The 20,092-nt window shown below is 34.3% G+C and overlaps 3 protein-coding genes and 1 long non-coding RNA gene across 5 annotated transcripts; 1 reads left to right on the plus strand and 3 right to left on the minus strand.

Annotated features, from left to right (window-relative positions):
• Positions 1-152: 152 nt before the first annotated feature.
• On the minus strand, positions 153-1,762 carry LOC119086029 (dimethyladenosine transferase 1, mitochondrial). Its single transcript, XM_037196605.1, has one exon. It carries the CDS (start codon positions 1,324-1,326, stop codon positions 286-288), a length of 1,041 nt encoding a protein of 346 aa, XP_037052500.1. The 5' UTR covers positions 1,327-1,762; the 3' UTR covers positions 153-285.
• LOC119086030 (cytochrome c oxidase assembly factor 3, mitochondrial) lies at positions 171-1,710 on the minus strand. Its single transcript, XM_037196606.1, has one exon. The coding sequence runs from the start codon at positions 1,673-1,675 to the stop codon at positions 1,409-1,411; it is 267 nt and encodes an 88-aa protein (XP_037052501.1). The 5' UTR covers positions 1,676-1,710; the 3' UTR covers positions 171-1,408.
• A 1,492-nt stretch (positions 1,763-3,254) lies between the features above and the next one.
• Positions 3,255-19,811, plus strand: LOC119086032 (F-box only protein 32). Its single transcript, XM_037196608.1, has 6 exons — positions 3,255-3,724; positions 10,061-10,111; positions 16,985-17,247; positions 17,373-17,554; positions 19,097-19,359; positions 19,437-19,811. The coding sequence occupies exons 1-6, from the start codon at positions 3,621-3,623 to the stop codon at positions 19,642-19,644; spliced, it is 1,071 nt and encodes a 356-aa protein (XP_037052503.1). The 5' UTR covers positions 3,255-3,620; the 3' UTR covers positions 19,645-19,811.
• On the minus strand, positions 17,587-18,847 carry LOC119086034. Of its 2 annotated transcripts, none has more exons than XR_005089385.1 (2): positions 18,177-18,847; positions 17,587-18,111 (listed from the first exon to the last, which is right to left on the minus strand). It is a non-coding gene; the product is annotated as an uncharacterized LOC119086034 (long non-coding RNA). The 2 variants fall into 2 exon arrangements; XR_005089386.1 differs by having other exon boundaries at positions 17,587-18,105; positions 18,177-18,846.
• Positions 19,812-20,092: the final 281 nt, after the last annotated feature.

Genomic DNA, 20,092 nt, shown 5'->3' on the forward strand with positions numbered 1-20,092 from the left:
TAAAGTCTGAACTTAAAGTACCAACAGAAGTAAGTGAAGCGTACCTTTAAGTGAACTGCTGTCCCTAGAGTATTTTTAACGTTCACGTGATTCACGAATGGGGTTCTGAATCGATGTCTGCCTTAAAAATTGAATAAAAACATGAAAAATCGAATTTTAAATCATTTTACTTTTCTACATTGAAAACTAGGATTTAGACTTCTACCTTCAACACCTTCACATCGGCCTTAAGAGTTTTTTCTCTTCAAATTTGAATGCACTAAAATTTTATAATTTCCCCCCTTATCAAATGGACTCGTCGGTTTCATCGTCATCTGCTGCACAAGTCTTCTTGCACGCCCGATAGTTATACGATTCAATGTGTGGATAAATTTGCAGCAATTCATGGTATGCTGCTGCAATGCGTAGACATTCATCGACTGATAGCTGGAAACTTCTTGCCTCTGGATCCACTTCGGCCATTTTGAATGTTCTTTCAGTGAGTTCGTCCCGTAAATTTTCCGGATACAGATTGCTCACGCCACGGCGACAGAACTTTTGTCTCATGTTGAAGATGTAGCGGCAGATTTTCTCCACCAAATCAAATGGTAGCTGGGTACGCGGTTCTTTGTATGGAACCAATGTGACGATGCTAACATCAACATTCGGCTTGGGAACGAAAGCTGTACCGGGTATTGTGAATTTGAAGCTGGGTTTTGTCCATATCTGTGACATAATTGAGAGACGACATCGCTGCGGGGATGATATTGGAGCTACAATCCGCTCTGCTACCTCCTTTTGAAATGTTAATGTCATTGAAGCACGTCCAAAGGACCAAGCACCTTGCCGAAGACTGATATCCCGAAGCCAATCGATCAGCAATTTGGTGGAAATTGCGAAAGGCAAATTTCCAATCAGATGAACCGGGGCAGGTTTTCCTTCCCACTCGTAGACTGGCAAGTCAGGAAAAGCTGATTGAATCGGATACTTTAGTATATCGCCTTGGTAAATGTCCATTTTGGTGAAGCCAACTGTAGCTTTTGATAGAAGTTCGAGTGACGGCATAAATCGATGGTCCTTCTCAATGACAACCACGTGCTTTGGCATTTGTTTAATAATCGACCGTGTGATGCCTCCTGGTCCTGGTCCTACTTCAAGCACATGATGGTCTGTAATGTTCCCGGCAGCTTTAACAATTTTGTCAGTCAAACGTGCGTCCATTAGAAAGTTCTGCGACAACTGTTTGATGGCGCGCAATTGATACAATTTAATCAAGTCTCTGATGGTTGGTAAAGGAGGAAGTCTAACTGCTTTGCGAACAACCGGAGCTGCACTAGAACTTGCCATTATTATTTAAAAACTTATAATCACTCAATTGTTCAAATTATTATGTAATGTTTTGTGTTTGTGTGTGGATATAATGAGAACTTTATTCGTTTGACACTTTCAATGGTTCGTTGAAATCATCCAGGAACTTTTCCTGTTTGATTGATAGCATTGAATACAAATAAATGCTCAAAACACTGCCTCCGAGAATCAGACCCGTCAAATTATTGCGACGTCGAAGATTCTGCAACTTTTGCACTCGCTGTAGGTTCTCCTTTTCGATCAATTTCATAAAATCCACTTCTGATGGTTTCAATTTGCGTCCTGGCTCCTGTATCTTGAAGCTTGACTCCTTTCCACTTGAAGACATCGTGCCGGACGAGAATATTTTTAGATTTTTTCTTTTTCAACAGAGGTTAGATTGCATGTCGTTTATGACATATCGATTGCGAAATGTCGTAGTGATAGCCAATGGTCACAGATGGCGTTTTAAAGATTTTAATCAAATGATGAAGGGTTTACAAACAAGGTTTTGCAGACGATTTTCAAATTTTGTTTTGATTATGATTCCACTCTGAATACTGAAAATCAGGGCCTACTTTTTGGAAACTAATTTCTTGAATTTCTCGAAATTTCTCGAATTTTCTCGAATTTCTTAAAATTTCTCGAATTCGAGAAATTCGAGAAACTTCAAGAAACTCGAGAAATTAGTTTCTTGAAATTTCTTGAATTTCTCGAAGTTTCTCGAATTTCTTGAATTTTCTGGAATTTCTTGAAATGTCTCTAATTCGAGAAAATCAAGAAATATTTCTCGAAGTTTCTTGAATTTCTCAAAGTTTCTTGATTTTCTCGATTTTCTCTAAAAGTTTCTAAAAAGTAGGCCCTGCTGAAAATGTATGAAGAATGCCAGAATATTGAGCGTTACATCAGGTTTACCATCATGCATTCAAAGAATTTGTCAGATGACAACATTTTTCAATCATTTTGCATGGGTCCATTTATCTTTTTCTAGCATTTTTAGACATTTTTCTACTGGAAAATACCTATCCAATGAACCCCCACATATGTATGTTCATAGCCTGTAGCGGCCGTAAATCATGGACAAAAAACTCCCATTTTCGATTTTGGTGAAAGTTCACCAGCCAATAAAAGAATATTAAAATTAAACGACTGCGCTTTTCGACTGTTGGGACCAAGGGCTATGTGGGCATGTCACCAAAGCGTCGCTAAAAAACAGATCCGATAGAGCCTAGTCCACTTTCAAAAAAATCCTGTACAAGGAGATTTGGAAAATCGTTATCCGTCATCTAACATTGTGTCAAAAAGAAACTTTACGCACCGAACGCCTGGAAAATTAGATTGCATTGTGTGATTTTACTTATTACCCTTGGTTCGAGCTGTCAGCTCTCATGGTAGTGCCGTCGATCAAAGGAAACCACAAAAAAATATGGTGGGAAACCCAAAGTTCTGAAAGAACAGGTTAAGACAACCACGAAGGCGGTTGACACCAAATTTTATAAACAGATAGTGGGAGAAATCAACTTGAAGAAAATATTTTTTTCGAAAATTCAGAATTTTGTTTTTGTTAAGTTCCATTTGACATATAAACTTCGCAGCCGTTGACGTGTGTCACCGCGCCTTCGTGATCAACTGAAGGTTGTCTTTACCTGTTCTTTCAGAACCTTGGGAAAACCAGACAAGTTGAAATAATGGCATCGCCATCTTGACACCTCTCGAGTATAACTATATGGCTCTCACACTAGGCAAAATAAAAAGTTCTAAACTATTAGATAAATATCGACGCCATCTGTTCAATATTTACTAAATCTGTCTCAGTGAAACGATGTATTGTAACTAACTGTCAAACAAGTAATGTTTTTACATCGGGCATCACCTAAACACAGCTGTTTTTCATTGTTTATTTACCTCCTTCTATTTATTTTCATGTTTGGAACTGCGCTCTGAAATACAATTCACTGTTGCTTTATTTTTTCCTGTTCAGATTGTTCGCTTTTCTGTTTTTTATTCAATTCTTCAGTCATCGTTTAACTGCGTTGTAGGTTGTGTGAAAATAAAATTCGAGCTACAGAAATTTTAGCTAACCATCTTCATCATCAATTGGTTTTTTTTTATTTTAGTGGAAAATAGTAAATCGTTCGTTAGATTGCATTTCGATCGACAGTCACATTATTTGCCAAAGAATTTTCTACCATATTCGTGACGCGTAGTTATTAAAAAGTTAAAGAGAAAGAAAAACATTTCTGTTTTGAAAACACCATTTTCACTGTGCGAAAAAAAAGAAGAAGAGTTGTGCAATGCCTTTCATTTCGAAAGATTGGAGGAGTCCAGGAGAAGCCTGGGTGAAAACAGAAGATGGTTGGGAAAAGCTTAAAGTTCTTGAATGTGGAAAACGTAAAAGGTAATTTTCATTAAGCTTTTAATACGAAAAAGTCACTTTGTTCAAATGGATACATTGATTTTCATTTGCAATATTTTGCTGTATATTATACCATCAGTATATCGTATACATTGTCGTTGTTGTGTGTGCACATATAACATTTCAAATAGAATCCAACGAGCGAACGATACAATATACCTAGCTAATGAGACTCTGTGTTTTCTTTGTTCTCCGTATTACATGTTTACAACCAACGATTATGTTTACTTTACCATCATTTTGATGGTTCATTTTGAAATCGTACATAGTTTGGATTATTATTAAGACTTGCGTATACAGGGTCTATAGTTAATCAGCTGTTCAAAGTTGTTTATAACATATCAGCTTGTTACATTAATTTCCGTATTCACGCTTTGATGAAAAAGGTCAATTTTATGTGTACAGAAAAAAAATAATCTCAAAACGTTTGTTGTGTGCTAGAAGTAATGGCAGTTGACTTTACTTGTTTGCATATATTCAACCTTTTTTTGAGTGTGGACTTAAGGAATAGAAACACAGTTAATGTGTTCGCAGCGAACAAAAAACCTTGTTCAACCTTGAAGATGAGGCTCTCAATCAAATAATATGCGAACATTCACCTTTTTACGTTTAGAGAGAACTATTCGACATGCTCGATCAATAATTTTGAATTGTTGCTACAGTTACAGTTTAAAATACTGAATTTGTCTTAGAAAAAATAAGTAGTTGGGAAAGTGGACTATCACAGACGGCTACCTATATTTTCTGCGGATCGATTTTATGAGTTGGGTTGAATTTACTGAAATTCCCATTTCGACAGCAAATTTTGAATGCATGGAGTGAAAAGTGAGATTCGACATGTTCTCCAATTAGGTAGTTGTTTTCGTCTCTAGGGATGTTCAGTTCACTGAAAAATATCATCAAACGATGACAAAATTTCCAAATAATCGAGACAATATCAAATTATCAGTCGATATTTATCTCTTATCGATAAAACATTTGATTGATATTGACTTTTCGAAAATAACGAATGAACTCTCGAACATGCCTAGTGGGGCATCACAAAAAGGATGTGTCTTTTGGGTTTGTTTTTTAGAGTAGACCCTGTATTTTATACTAAGACCGTTTTACAAACAATTCACTTTTTGGCATAGACAAGAAAGCCTTTACAGTGTCGATACCTCTAAAAACTAGAAGATTTTCAAAAAATCGTCTTGGGCAAAGCATAGAACATTTTCGAAAATATTTTTTTTGGTATTAAAATTTTCTTTAGACTTCACTGAGTCGGATCAGCCAGGTCCAGAAGCTCGGATGGAAAATATTCAAAAATCGACCGACCCTAATGCCTAGTCGTCTCTAAAAGAATTTTGTTCAACAAATGTGTTTAACGTTTTACTACGTTTTCTCTCCTAGCAGCAAAAACCCTATCACAACAAAAAAGCAAAGAAACTATATTAAAAACGAGATAAAATAACCGTTTTTTTCGACTCTTTATAGAAACAAGCTAAAATAACCGTTTTTTTCGACTCTTTATAGAAACGAGCTTAAATAACCGTTTTTTTTCGACTCTTTATAGAAACGAGCTAAAATAACCGTTTTTTCCGACTCTTTATAGAAACGAGCTAAAATAACCGTTTTTTCCGACTCTTTATAGAAACGAGCTAAAATAACCGTTTTTTCGACTCTTTATAGAAACGAGCTAAAATAACCGTTTTTCTCGACTCTTTATAGAAACGAGCTAAAATAAGCGTTTTTTTCGACTCTTTATAGAAACAAGCTAAAATAACCGTTTTTTTCGACTCTTTATAGAAACGAGCTAAAATAACCGTTTTTTTTCGACTCTTTATAGAAACGAGCTAAAATAAGCGTTTTTTTCGACTCTTTATAGAAACGAGCTAAAATAACCGTTTTTTTCGACTCTTTATAGAAACGAGCTAAAATAACCGTTTTTTTCGACTCTTTATATAAACGAACTAAAATAACCGTTTTTTCCGACTCTTTATAGAAACGAGCTAAAATAACCGTTTCTTTCGACTCTTTATAGAAACGAGCTAAAATAACCGTTTTTTCGACTCTTTATAGAAACGAGCTAAAATAACCGTTTTTTCCGACTCTTTATAGAAACGAGCTAAAATAACCGTTTTTTTCGACTGCGGCCTACGGCCTCTGGTCATTATTACACATCTAGAGCTTAATAGAATATTTTGCACCTCGATTGCATAAATAACTATTTCATTTGTTAAACCAATTTTGTGTGAAATCATTTACAAACCAAAACAACTCCCAAACAGAAAACATTTCGAATTTCAACTGTCTGTCACTCTTATTCCCTTGACTGAAAGTCAGGGTCTTATGAAAGAAAATACCCTTAAATGTCCGTAACGCTAAGTTCACTTTGATATTTTGAAAATGTTCTACATTGGCAAAAAACGTTAAATACAGAAAACGTCCGTACACTTGTGGACTCGATAACTCGAGTAATTCTTTACCGATTTGCAAAATTTTGGTTTTAATCGACGGAGAATGAAAATCATGAGGTTAAGTTCGTAGATGGACAATATTGGGGTAATGAGATGGGAGTAATTCTCAAGAGAATTTTATTCCTTGTTACCGCGATAACTTCACTAATTCTTATCAGATTTTCAAATTGTTTGTGTTATTCGACGAAGATTGAAATTCTTGAGGTTGAGTTTGCAGATGGATAATGTTAGAACAACGAGATGGGAGGAATTCTACACAGACGCTTTTTCTTGTGGACTCGATAGCTCGAGTAATTCTTTACCGATTTTCAAAATTTTGGTTTTAATCGACGGAGAATGAAAATCATGAGGTTAAGTTCGTAGATGGGAAATATTGAAGTAATGAGATGGGAGTAATTCTCAAGAGAATTTTTTACTTGTTACCGCGATAACTTCCATAATTCTTATCCGATTTTCAAAGATTTTGTCTTAATCGACGAAGATTGAAAATCTTGAGGCTGAGTTTGCAGATGGATAATGTTCGAACAAAGAGATGGGAGAAATTCTACACAGACGCTTTCTCTTGTTACCGCGCGATTACTTGAGTAATTTTTACCCGATTTTCAATTTTTCTGTTTTAATTGACAGAGAATGATATTGGAGTAGTGAGTTTGGAGTAATTGCACGACATTTTTGCAACGGATTTCCAGAAAAATTTCTGTTTTGACGAGTTGTGAAATTCTGGATTTCTGGTCTAACAATTAAGAAGTACTTCCCAAAAGAGTTTTTGCTTGCTTGCTTGAGAAACCGATAGCTCGAGTAATTCTCAGAGGCTTCAAAAATCAATTTCGACCAGTAGCGTAATTCATGTGGTTAAACTCGAACATTGGAATTTAATTGGACTAGTAATCTGGGATATACGACAATTTTTGCGTGAAATCCGTATTCTTAAAAAGATTTTTTTAGAGGTAGGCAAGAAATACGCCACCTTTTCAGCGCCTTTAGTAGACTATATAGGAGACTCATATCAGGAGTTAAACGTACTTCGCTAGACCTTCCACTCATTGCGCTTTTTAGGAGACAATACTCAATCGTTGTAAGTATTGTTTGTTTGTATTCTTCTCAGTATATGTATAACATACTCAAAAATGCCTCTCCTCATCACATCGTGTTATAATTTCCTATTTTCCATGCTTAGGCTTATGAATATTTGAACGAGTGTGAACTTTGCGGCCAGAGCGAAGCGAGGGCCGTAATTCACACGAGTTTAATTTATTCAAGAGGTAGGCAAGAAATATGCCATTTTAAAAGCGTTGTGATGATGTAGCAAAGAGACTAAGAGGCTTTTTCATCTGACTATAATTTTGTGTTTTTCAAAACAACAGCTTTTTTAAAAATAGTAAGACAACTGGGACTGGAATTATTGAAAGTATTGATAGTCAGTCAAGGGAAATGACCCACCCAAGTGGTGGGGCCTAGTTTTGTAAATTTTTGTGAAAATTCTGATGAATTGATACACGACAAACATACGCTCCAATTCGAGTATAACACTTAACGTTTGCTCTTTAAATCGATTTAAATTAAAATGATGCACCACAACGACAACACAAAAAACTAACATCGTCGATCTAATTATTTAATGAGATTATCGACTGCCATTTTCCATTTCCATGCAAATACGACTGTCTTTATATATAGCCACCTTTCCTCAAATCGTCACCATTTAAATGAGACCAAAAATAAACATCAGATATAAGTACGTTGAACGTTATATTCAATGTAAAACAATTTGTAATCAGATAAACTGGTTCAAAACGAATCCCCGACGATCGTTTGATGTATACTTTTTTCATATAATATAGAACGTATACACGTTGCTTATGGTTGATAGTAAAAGCACATCGGTATCCCACATTAAAGCCTAAAATTAAAATTGGGTCAAAAGTTCAAGGTGCATTGAAATACGATTGGTTAAGCTGTGGTTGATCTGCAAATGTTGTTTTCATATTTGCAGCAAAATAAATCTAAAAATTTGCATCAATAATACCATTACAAACAGTCAATACAACAAATCAACATAGAAATAGAAATTCAAATGAAGTTTGTGCAAGGTAGAAATGGAAATCAACTTCTGTTTCAATATTTTCCACAGCTCTTGCAATCACGTAATGACTTGTCTTAACGTGTTTTGGTCAAATAGTAATTAGTTTTTGTCTTCAAAAACACAAATTTAAATCGTTATTATACGTCTTTGTTTATGCCTAACTTCCAAGAGCAGAAGCTGTGTGTATTCTATTTACGCCCACACTTAATTATACTGCTTTGCTGGCCGGCAAACGTGTGACAAGAAATTATAAAACGGATTATTTATTCATACAGAAAGTTTATCGTGTCCATCATCTACATTACATTTTATATCAATTTTGGCATTGCTATTCTCGTTATTTGATAATGTGCTTTTCTCGACATACGTGTTCGACACTGATATACTTCCACATGATTCCCTAAAACGTGGACGTCCATGTCTTATGTTAAAATTTATTATGTGGAAAGCTTATAGTCAAAGCCGAAGAAATGGGCTGATAGGTACCGCATATGCATGCACATTTACACGATTCCTCGTCGTTTTTCCTCGGAAATTGACATTCAATATACAATTTTCACAGCGTTACTATTTCAATCTAAAATTTACTCGACATTCAAGTGCCATTATTCGAACGATCTGACATCAACAGCACGAGTGCAGTACCCGTCAAATTAGAAAATTTATTGTTTTGATGAAAAGACTAATTATAATTAGTTTTGATATGTGGGATGTGTGGGATGTATACAGCCAGAACCGCAAACAAAGCCTTTAATCATACCAAACCCTGATTGGCCACAAGCGCGTGTTTAGTAATTTTATTGAATTTGCTACATTTTCACCTTTCAATAGAGATTTTTATTGTCTTATTATTATTGTCTAAATAATTTTGAACGAATTTTGACTAAGAGCAAAATGATGCTTGTGCGGTTGAAACTGGAAAATTTGTTGTTTGAAGTTTGAAGGAATAGATGGCAACAAAAAGAAACGATTTTTTTTGTCTAGCTGTGAGCATGGAAAGAATCAAATGATAACAAAATCATTCTTACAGAGTCTGATTTTACAAAACCATCTTCGACTGAAAGGTTACGTTAAAGGAAATCCCTTTATTCCTTCCGCATTTCTTTTTTATTAATCTAATCTGAGTCAATAAAACACTATCACATAATTTTGTGTTCCCTAGGGTTAAAACCCTAGGGATGAAAAGTATATTGACTTTAAACTCAAAAGCTTGTGAAAGGATGCTATGTTACAAGTGTTGTAATGTTGATTTTTCCAGCACTAGACCAAAGTAGAGCCTAGTTTGAGCTTTTCACATTAAAATCATATTACTTTACATGCTGCATGCGTCGAAAACAGTACTTTTCTCAATTACAAAACCCGGGATAAAAACGAAACGTCTCGTTTTCGTGTGTTAATTAATCTAGGCTTCGCCTCGGATGAACAACAGACTTGTTATGTAATTGTCATTTACATAACTAGGTATAAAAAGTATAGGTTTCGTGTGAATTTTGTTGATCCGAGGCGTAGCTGAGGTCTATAAACACACGAAAACGAGATGTTTCATTTCTATCCCGAGTTATCTAATAGACTTTACATGCTGAGGGCGTCGAAAGTAGTGTTTGAATCATGAAAAGTATGGTTTTCGACGCCTGTAACATTTAAAAGACTATTGATGTGGCGTTCGAACAGTACACTATTGTCACTTAAACATTCTCATTCATCTTCCGAAACCTTTTAATTTTTTCATTTAGCTTATTACAGTTCGCCGGAATTCAATCTTTATTTCCGTTACAGATGCAGCAGTGAATGCAGTAATTCATCAGAAATTTGTGATAGCGAAAATTGGTAAGCCATAATTTTGATTACATTTTCCGTATTAGAACTGTGTGCCAGTGCCATTGCTCCCATTAGATCAGCAATCAAGAATCCCATTTGTTCAGTAAACTTTCTTTTTTTCAATTTCAATTTTCAATTGGAAATTGTGTGTTCGTTTCATAAATATCGGTTCTCCTTGTCGTTGGCATTTGTACACATATACAACGGTGTGAAGTTGAAAATGTTCGATTTCAAACATTAGAAATTTCTTCGTATTCCATCCATTCATTTGGAAAAGGGCAACCGTGTAGGCATATAAGAAAAAAGATTTATGTGAGATTTCGTCGTCATTATACTCAGAAGACAATCAATTTCGATATGCTCGACTTCTAATTAACCGATTTTATGTTTCATTGATTTTATCATTACAGTTAAAACTTTTTTAAGTTTTATTGATGTTAATTTGTCGTCCATATAACATTATATAACGAATCATGTCGTCTTTGTGCAATTATCACGACAAAATCGTTTCTACAACATGGCATTTAATTGCACTTAATTGAGCTATTAATCGCATTCTTTGGCGATTCTTCCATATCAGAATGAAAATCTTATTTTAGGGTGTAGCGGTTTTACAAAATGTGTTAGTTCTTTTAAGGCTCAGCCGGAAATCCACTCAGCTGGTCCATCTGATCATTTTATGGAAGAAAAAAAAATTCAAACTTTGATTTTGTGCTGCCGCCAGATCGATTTTTGAAAATTTCGTCGTTTTCGGTCCACGTCACATATATCGATTTTTTACGGTGGGTTCAGTGTACACAAAAAGTTGAGTCAACATGGTAATCTAATCTCCAGGCTTCACAGATTATTTTACAAAAAAGATCAAGTCTAAAAAATATTTTTTGAGTTCATGAATGATTGTCAAAGTTCCCCGATGGTGATTTTGAGACTTTAATCTCGCCACAAAATTTGATGAAAATGTGCAAAAATGTAAATTAAACTTTAAATATGCTAAATGGACCGCGGTGAGTCAAATACAACATCTGATTTGAATTGGGACACCTAAATTTGATATTTATCTGACAAAAAGTTGTGTTTTTGGTACTTGAAATATTGGTGGCGAAAGTCGAATTACCTCAAATCAATAATTTTTTAGCTTATAATGTATTCCCAGGTTCTGACAATGCGAAACCTTCAATTTTAAGAGTTTTCTAAGCTAATTTACGTACTGTTGACAAGTTCTAGAGCCAGTGGCTACGTCTCTTTACATTTTCAAATTTTAATGTATTTAATGTTGTAAATTAGCTTAGAAAACGCTTAAAATTGAAGGTTTTGCATTGTCAGAACCTGGGAATACATTTTAAGCTAAAAAATTATTGATTTGAGGTAATTCGACTTTCGCCACCAATATTCCATGTACCAAAAACACAACTTTTTGTCAGATAAATATCAAATTTAGGTGTCCCAATTCAAATCAGATGTTGTGTTTGACTCACCGGGGTCCATTTAGCATATTTAAAGTTTAATTTACATTTTTGCACATTTTCATCAAATTGTGTGGCGAGATTAAAGTCTCAAAATCACCATCGGGGAACTTTGACAATCAGTCATGAACTCAAAAAATATTTTTTAGACTTGATCTTTTTTATAAGATAATCTGTGAAGCCTGGAGATTAGATTACCATGTTGACTCAACTTTTTATGTACACTGAGCCCACCGTAACAAATCTATATATGTGACGTGGACCGAAAACGACGAAATTTTCAAAAATCGATCTGGCGGCAGCACAAAATCAAAGTTTGAAAAAAAAATTTCTTCCATAAAATGATCAGATGGACCAGCTGAGTGGATTTCCGGCTGAGCCTCAAAAGAACTAACACATTTTGTAAAACCGCTACACCCTATATTTATTTATTGCATAATGCATAACAATTCAAGTGTCTGAAAATTCTTTCACTGTTACTCCAATACAAAATCGGTTTTGCTTCGGTTCGAATCAATTATGACGTATTGCATGTTGTTACAATAGTTTCTGGTTTCTGTTTGTACACACAACGCTAAAATAACTAAAAATATAGACAAAACCAAAGCGATCAATGGATTTTTTATTACAATTTAATAGAAAGTCCATATTCGTAGATGGATGAATAAATTGCTTTAGTCTGAATAATTGCAATGAGAAGCAGCCAGGCATCAATTTATTTTTAAATTACAAAAAAAATAGAAAAAAAATGGTTTTCAGTCGTCAGTTTGGTGTAATTTTATAATAATTTCACTTTCAAATTGATGGTTTTTACGCTGCATATTCCCAATGCTACAGAGCAAAATGTTAATTCCGTTTATACTACGTCTCGTTCAACTTAAATTTACACGTTCATTTCTTATATGTGTATTATTAAATGGTTTATATAAATCGCTTCTCTTTCACTGTGCCCTCCATTGCCATTGACGCTATTAATGTATTTATAATATTAAAATACTGGATAGCTCATGGCCCTAATAGTCTTTGTATTTTCTTTAATGATTATACAGTGAAAATGGAAGAATTGTATCTCTCTTATTTTTAGGATATTTTCGGTTTTTATTTATTTATTTGTTTGTTAAAGTTGTTTAGCTTTTCAGATTAATGGTTTTGGTGGTTCTAATGACTTAAAAAAAATTCCATTTTATTCTATTTTTGTCCACTCAGATTGTTTCAGTTTTCTTTATGTGTCACGTTTATCAACATTTTTCGAGTTTAGAATGCACATTTTTCTACGGAAATTCTGTCTTTAAAATAATGTCTTTCTTAATTCCGTTAAAAAAAATGTAAAAGGTCGAGCCTATTTTAACGGATAATAAATTAAAGTGGATCAGTATTCTCCATTTTCTTCGTTAGAGACTTGGGATTTATTTAGTTCGCTTTAAATGTTGAAACTAATGATAAAACATTCATTTTAACGATTTCGGAAATGAACATTGGTTTTTTGTTCGTTTAAACAGATGAAACATGAAGATTCAACTAGGTTTTACATTGTTGCTGGTCTAAAATCGTTCTTTTTGTTGAATTTCATAAATTTTCGATGGCGTAAAATTCATTACAAATCTCGTGATAAAAGTTAAATGTCATGCTTTCATGTGGTTATTGGCCTCAGCCTCGGCTCGGGTCAACAAAACTCGCACGAAAACTGGACTTGTCAACTTTTATTCCTTGCTTTGTAGTAGTTATTTACATAAAAAGGGATTAAGAGTTCAAAAGTAGAGTTTTCGTGTAAATTTTGTTGATCCGAGGCAAAGCCAAGGTCAATAAACACATAAAAACCTGACTTTTCACTTTTATCCCAAATTATGTAATGGATTTTACATGCTTTGGAAATCTAAACCAATTTGCTTGTTTTTCCTAGGTGTGTAATAAGCCACTTTCGAACCTATGGAAAAACATGTAAACAACTATTTGATCACTCACCCTTGCCTTTTTATTTCTATTTTTAAAAGTCATTAAAGTGCTTGTGAAATTTTCAAAATTCGAATATTTTGCCAAATATTTCCTAATTTGTCCAACTTATGACGAGGGGAAAACTACACGATTCCTTCTATTGGTCCCAGTATTTGCTTGCGTATGTTTCCCTTCGACTTAGGATTTACTGACGCTTATAGGACATTCTCGGATTAAATGTACTGTTATATAATATGAATTTTCGAGCTCAAATAGCTGTAAGTTTGAAAAGGAAGCGTTTCTAGGGAACACGTAGTTGTGAGAAATGAGAATAAGACTTCTTCAGAAATTTCTTCAGGTAATTTAGAAATGATGTTACAAATTTAATAGCACCTGGGAACTTCGTTTGCGAAGCATACTTTGTGATATCGAAGGCATAATTTCGAAAATTATTTAACTAAATTTCACCAAATTCGATTAAAGTTACTAAAGTTGGTGAATATTTAAGTGAATTTTTGAGTAATATAAAGAAAGCGTTCTCAATATTCGGCTGTGTATATTATACACTGTATAATGTGTTGAGTCAACGATTTGCCTCTTAATGTCAAAAATCCTAAAGCGTCTGGAATTTTACAAGAAAAATACTAATTTTCATCCAATTCAATTCGTTGTGTTACATGGTTAAACAGCCGGTAAAATATCATATTTCTTTTGGATTTATTCATTTCTATCAATCATAAAGACGAGTAGATTTACGTGTTAGTATTCCTATTTCAACTCGCAACTATAATTTTCTGTGCTACGCCATTTACTGCTTTTATTAATAAACATGGCCAGACTATGCACACGCATCAAATACACATCAAAATGGTAGAAATTACATTTAAAATTGGATGCTATTTTGGGAGTTTACGGCATGAAAGTTGCACATAAAATTTTCGTAAAATGAAATTCTGTTTATGAGTCATTTTCGAGTGAGTTGAACAGATTTCTGGTGGTACAGAGAGTTCTTGTTACCGTGTTTCTTTTCTCCAGACATATTACATTAATTACAATCGATTCGTTGCTCCATTGTGCAAAATCCATTACAACACTAACACTTCAAAGCTCTCAAAGCTTTCAATTCAAAAATAAATTATTTGACACATCCAATGATGAGCCAAAATATAGTTTGTGATTGTGAGAAATTTAATTGTACACAATTTGCACAATTAAAATCAAAAAGCTGTTGTTGGCTCATAATAATATGAATATAGCAACAGCAAGTTCATTAATTAATCAACAGCATTGTAGCTATACATTAAATCAGAAACGTATTGTAGTTCCCTTCGTTCGCTTACACAACGTAATGAATTGCAACAAAAAAAAATATTTATTTTTGTTAGTTGGATTATGAAATAAAAATTTAATTCATTTTTTTGTCTGCTTATAAATAGGTGACCATAAATAGTTTAGTTATAAAATACGATTTCGTGCCTTTTCATGTTTGATTAAACAGTCTCTTCAAGCTCAAAATTGAAGGAAACCTGTTTATAGTTTGTTTTGTCGTGTAGATTAGACTCTATCTCATCGAACAACACAACTAACTCGCAAGAACATTGGTAAGACTCAGGCCATTGCACAGTTAGTATTTCTACATCGAATAAGATCTCCTTAAACTTTCCATTTCGACGAGTTTAAAAATAAGCAATTCACTACCGTAACGATCATTACGAGAAGCCAGAAAAAAATATCGTGTGAACGAATAACCTTTAAAACTTTACGCTACAGAAGATGATTGAGACATTTTGTCTGAAACATAACATATCGATCGATAGCAGAATAATTTCTTCCGGAATACAAATTAGGTGTATGTTTGGTGTACACAAAACGACAAAACGACATCTCAGTCCCTATAAATATACTACACGATGTACTGCTGTTCGATGTAATGTTTCGATTTTTCGAAAACATCTTCAATTGAACATTTTCTCGGTGTATCAGCCTATAAGACGAAATAGCGTCTAATGTGCGCGTACAACTTTCATTATGTTGCTATCATGGATAAACGGAAAATAGGTCAAGTTCATGACCCAGTTGTCGTGGTATAAATGTTGGCAGGCGTTTTTATTAAATATTTTATTTCTTTCTTCTTTTGCGCAATTTTTATTCAAATCATTACAAATATTTCCGTTTCTAATTATCGGTTAAGAGATTGCAGTCATTACCTTAACTAAATTAACTGACTGGTCGCTTGACCATTTATTATGGAAGCGGAATACGTTTTTTACGTAAGAAAAATATAATTTCTTGTTCATAGAGCTGTGACTTTGAAAGAAGACAAAACGAAAAGGAAAATTTATATTTAAAAGCGAAAAAAAAATCTCCGATTTGTTTGCTCTCATTTTCCGTTGTATACGATTGTGCATCACACATGCGTACATCAATGCTTATCATATTTGCACTGTTATGTTCTTTAAAAGAACAAATTTCGATCATCCATCTCAAACATTTAAACTGTTACAGACGGCAAGCATATGGCCATATTATTATCGGGTCTATTACTTCCATCGATCAAAGTATTTTCAGTCGGTTGATAACGATCCTACGTATTCAAGACAGTAACAAAAATGCAGGAAGAATCAGTCAATTCTATCTACCGATTTGTGTTCAACGTTCCGCAACCGAATTTTTAGTCTTTGAGTAACGAATTTTTCTGCTTCACATTTTTGAAAATGCTGATTTGTCAGCGTAGGAGTTGGACGTATCCTCCTGCCTCCTCTCCCACGCTTGATAATAGTCTATGGAATTCATTGGATGCACACTTTCCTTTATTGGAAAATATTTTGCTAAGTATCTGCAATTCTAATCAGCGTTTCATCCCGGAGAAACTTACTCGAATAACCTTTGACTTGGCGTAAAATAGCGTTCAAAATTTCCTAAAAACTCACTTTTTTACCAACTTTTTCACCAGAAAATCAACTATTTTTTTACTCATCCACTTTTTGACTTTAAATTTTGCGTGGAATCCTTGTTATTGCCAAAATAGAGTGACTGATATGCCACGAAGTGGCATTGCTTGTACATGTTAAAGAAAATTGAAGTACAAGATTTGAAATCAACTGACTAAAATACTTTGATCGATGGAAGTAATAGACCCGATAATAATATGGCCATATGCTTGCCGTCTGTAACAGATTAAATCGTGTTAACAAAGAGTAGAAAAGGCTTCTTCTGAGATGGTTGAGATGGTTCAAGATGGTTGAATCGATGCCACAGTAGCTCTGCTTCTAGCATTTAGAAATTTTTTTCAAATCTTGTACTTCAATTTTTTTAACATGTATAAAGGACCATATTACAGAGAGCTTGTCATTATTTTTGTCATCGTTATCGATAACAGATAACAAAGGGGAATAGAAAATTAACCTAACAAAAACAAAGTCTCCATAATTATTGGATCATCTTTTCCATCGTTTTATTAACCGTGAAAATTAACTAACTTTTCTAGGACATCATCAACGGATCTAGCCGAAACGGAAGTACCACCTCATTGTCATATAACCATCCGTTGTACGCGTGAAATAGCTGGTTTTAATGGTTTGGGTGAAGCTGTTAAACGATTGGATTTTCGTAGCTCAGTACGAGATAGACGCCGTTTCCAATATATTTGTGCACTTCTTCGACTATTAGTCGCTGGAAAAGGAATTGCAAGTCTTCCCGGTAGTGCTCAACGTTTATTGCTTCAGATGTTGGAAGAAGTTGCTTCTCACGGTGAGTTTGCAGAATTCGTGTTCCATTGTATTATCTAGTCAGTGTTCCACTTTGTGATTGCTTTAAATTCAAATTATTATTTTTTTCGTCAAATTTTGATTCGAAAAAATTGTTTGTCATTACAGTGTGCGAACAACAACAAAACATAAATATCTTACGAGGCCTTGCTATGCAGCTACAGAAAATTGTTAGACAAGAAAATCAAAAGTGTTGGGGTAAACCGTTGGGCAGCCAGAGCTTATGGAATGGTCACGTGCAAACTATAAAACGAATTCAGGATATGGCTAGTCATGTTACGATAAATGAGGTAAATCAAAAAAAGATTAAATAAATTTCGGCTCGGAGGGCGGTTATCATAACACCTTTATTGTATTAGAACATACAAACACTCCCACGTTCAATTAAATCTGCAAATTTTGATTGATTATGCTGATGAGAAAGGAATCAGCGAATTGAACGGATAATTAAACAAACAAAAAAATTCTGCAGACGATCATGATAACTTTGTAATTGAGTTACTTCCAATTATTAATTTTCATTTTCGCTGTAATTATTTTCACTTACATTCTCAATGAGGATGTGTAAGTGTATTTGCGTGATGTTCACAATTATGAATAAATTTTCATGTAATGACGACGTTATTGTTCGGTTTGAATTTTCCAAATGTGTTTTAGCTTTCAATATCTTCCAATTTCCTTTGAAGTACCCAGAATAAATGATAGAATGTGTGTAGGTATGTAATACGTCGGCGTTTTCAGTGTTAATCAATACGTAAGTGAATTAAACCTATAAGAGTGACAGTAATTGCTTTCAATAAAATCATTTGGATTGTTCCCTTTGTCTGGATATTCCAATCATCTACACCTCAAAGAACCTCTTTTTTGAAAATATTGGTTGAAGAGTTCGAGCTGCCATTTCATTTTTATTACCTCGCATGTGTGAATAATTACCGTCTACCAGCAACAAGTTCCATTGTTTTACGACGCAGAACGACTGCATAATCATATTTATAACAAAGAAACCGTATACCGTTTTAATGGACTAATGAAAAGCAATTATTCACCACACGATTATCAATTTCATAATTATAATCGTGGTGTCGTACATCGAAATAAATTTTGTGTGACGAAGTAAACGCTTTTAACGCTAAACGTGAAAGATTTTCACGGTGCAGGTTCTATATACCGATTTTATTGCACCAGAATGTGCAGGAATGATGGACAGTTTTCTCTTCAAATTTGAATATTTTAGTGGTAGGAAGTGACGAGCAAGGAAAGCTCAACCATGCTGAACATAAATTTTATAACTTTCATAATCAACCTTACACTGTCGGTATTTTGATACGCAATTTCGCTTACGTACAGTCCATTTTCCTGATACACTTTCTTTATCGCTCACCTCAAGCAGCAATGGGAAACGATTGTTTCTTACGCAGTAATTATTAAATTAAAATGACTCACAGCCATTCACAGTGGAGATTCGACAAATAAACATTTCATTATTGCGTTCAATTGTTTTCGGTTTGATTGCTATCTCATAGTGGCCGTTATCGTGTCACTTGTTAAATTGTGAGATTATATTGTGTACACAACTAGAGAAATGCTTTTCGCTCAGATGGTAAGCCGTTCTGTTTAATAATGCGGGTTGGTTGTATTCAGTTTATTTTCCCATTTTCTCTGCTTTCTCTGCCATGTGCAAACAGGTATCCAACAGTTTCGTATTCCGTGACCTTTTTGCATGGGAAGGGGTTTATCAAACGAGTTGCTATTATAGGAAAAATATAACAAAGACTGATGATGAATGACCTGGTTTCTCAACTCGAAATTTTCTTTTTTTTTCCTTTTTTCAGCCCGATCCAGAAGTGCGTCCGAAGCTGCACGAACTACCCGAGGAGTGTATTCGTGAAATAATTCTTCGCATATCTGATTATCATGATTTAGAATCATCGTCGGCGGCCTGGTCATTGATGGCAGCTATAGTATCGGAACAAAGAGTCTGGCGCGAATTAACTCAATTCCATTTTACTCAGGAACAAATTAATCTAATCATAGTCACGAAATTTAGTACCGATGAACGAAAAGATTGGCAAAAAATATTCCACGAATTGAGACGGTGAGTAATGAAAATTGCATAGAAAATGAAAATCAATCGAATTGAGACTGATGTGATTTCGATGGAAATGTTTATAGGAAGTACGGAATTCGTGACGATCACCAGTACTCGGAGGTGTTAGTACTTTGCCGTTTCTGTTGTTGCTTATTTTGGCCATCAGCTGGCCATCCGTGTATCGCAGATCAATCGCCCGATTTTCGAGCACGACTCAAAGATGCTGGCACGGAAATCGAAGACGCACAGCCAGTTCCACCTGCCCAATTTTTAAAGTATTTTTCGTTATAAGCGAACGAATGTCCGGTGTGATTTGACGGTGAGATAAATTATCCATAAATTTAGAAAAAGAAAAACGTAAAATGAAATTGTTCTATGCAAGATGAAGAGTATTTTAAGCGCAGAAAATGGAACATTTTAACCAAGAATTCTAATTAGATGACAAAGGAAGATAATTTTGTTGGATCATTTGAAAAATATATTTCTATAAAAATAGTTGAAACAAAAATAAAAAACCAAAATCAGAGTCGAATTTTCGAAATATGCGAAGAAAGTCTAGCTGTGTTATACGGGAAAAACCAAACGTCGATTGAATGAATCAAAAATGTACTCTATTCGTGTTATGTGTTAGATATTTAAGCACTCACTCAATTTTAACCTGTACTTGTTAATCAATACTGAATTCCAGCTGAACAAATCATCCCTTGCCATCTTTTACCTCAACATTAACTTCCATTAA

Source organism: Bradysia coprophila, chromosome IV (genome assembly GCF_014529535.1).
Source record: "Bradysia coprophila strain Holo2 chromosome IV, BU_Bcop_v1, whole genome shotgun sequence".
Lineage (NCBI taxonomy): Eukaryota > Metazoa > Arthropoda > Insecta > Diptera > Sciaridae > Bradysia > Bradysia coprophila.

Bases quoted from the DNA above. Each gene is read 5' to 3' on its own strand.
- LOC119086029 (XM_037196605.1), bottom strand. From the start codon at position 1,326: ATGGCAAGTTCTAGTGCAGCTCCGGTTGTTCGCAAAGCAGTTAGACTT.
- LOC119086030 (XM_037196606.1), bottom strand. From the start codon at position 1,675: ATGTCTTCAAGTGGAAAGGAGTCAAGCTTCAAGATACAGGAGCCAGGA.
- LOC119086032 (XM_037196608.1), top strand. From the start codon at position 3,621: ATGCCTTTCATTTCGAAAGATTGGAGGAGTCCAGGAGAAGCCTGGGTG. The intron at 3,725-10,060 runs GTAATTTTCATT...TTTCCGTTACAG, and splicing joins GAATGTGGAAAACGTAAAAG to ATGCAGCAGTGAATGCAGTA. The intron at 19,360-19,436 runs GTGAGTAATGAA...AAATGTTTATAG, and splicing joins ATATTCCACGAATTGAGACG to GAAGTACGGAATTCGTGACG.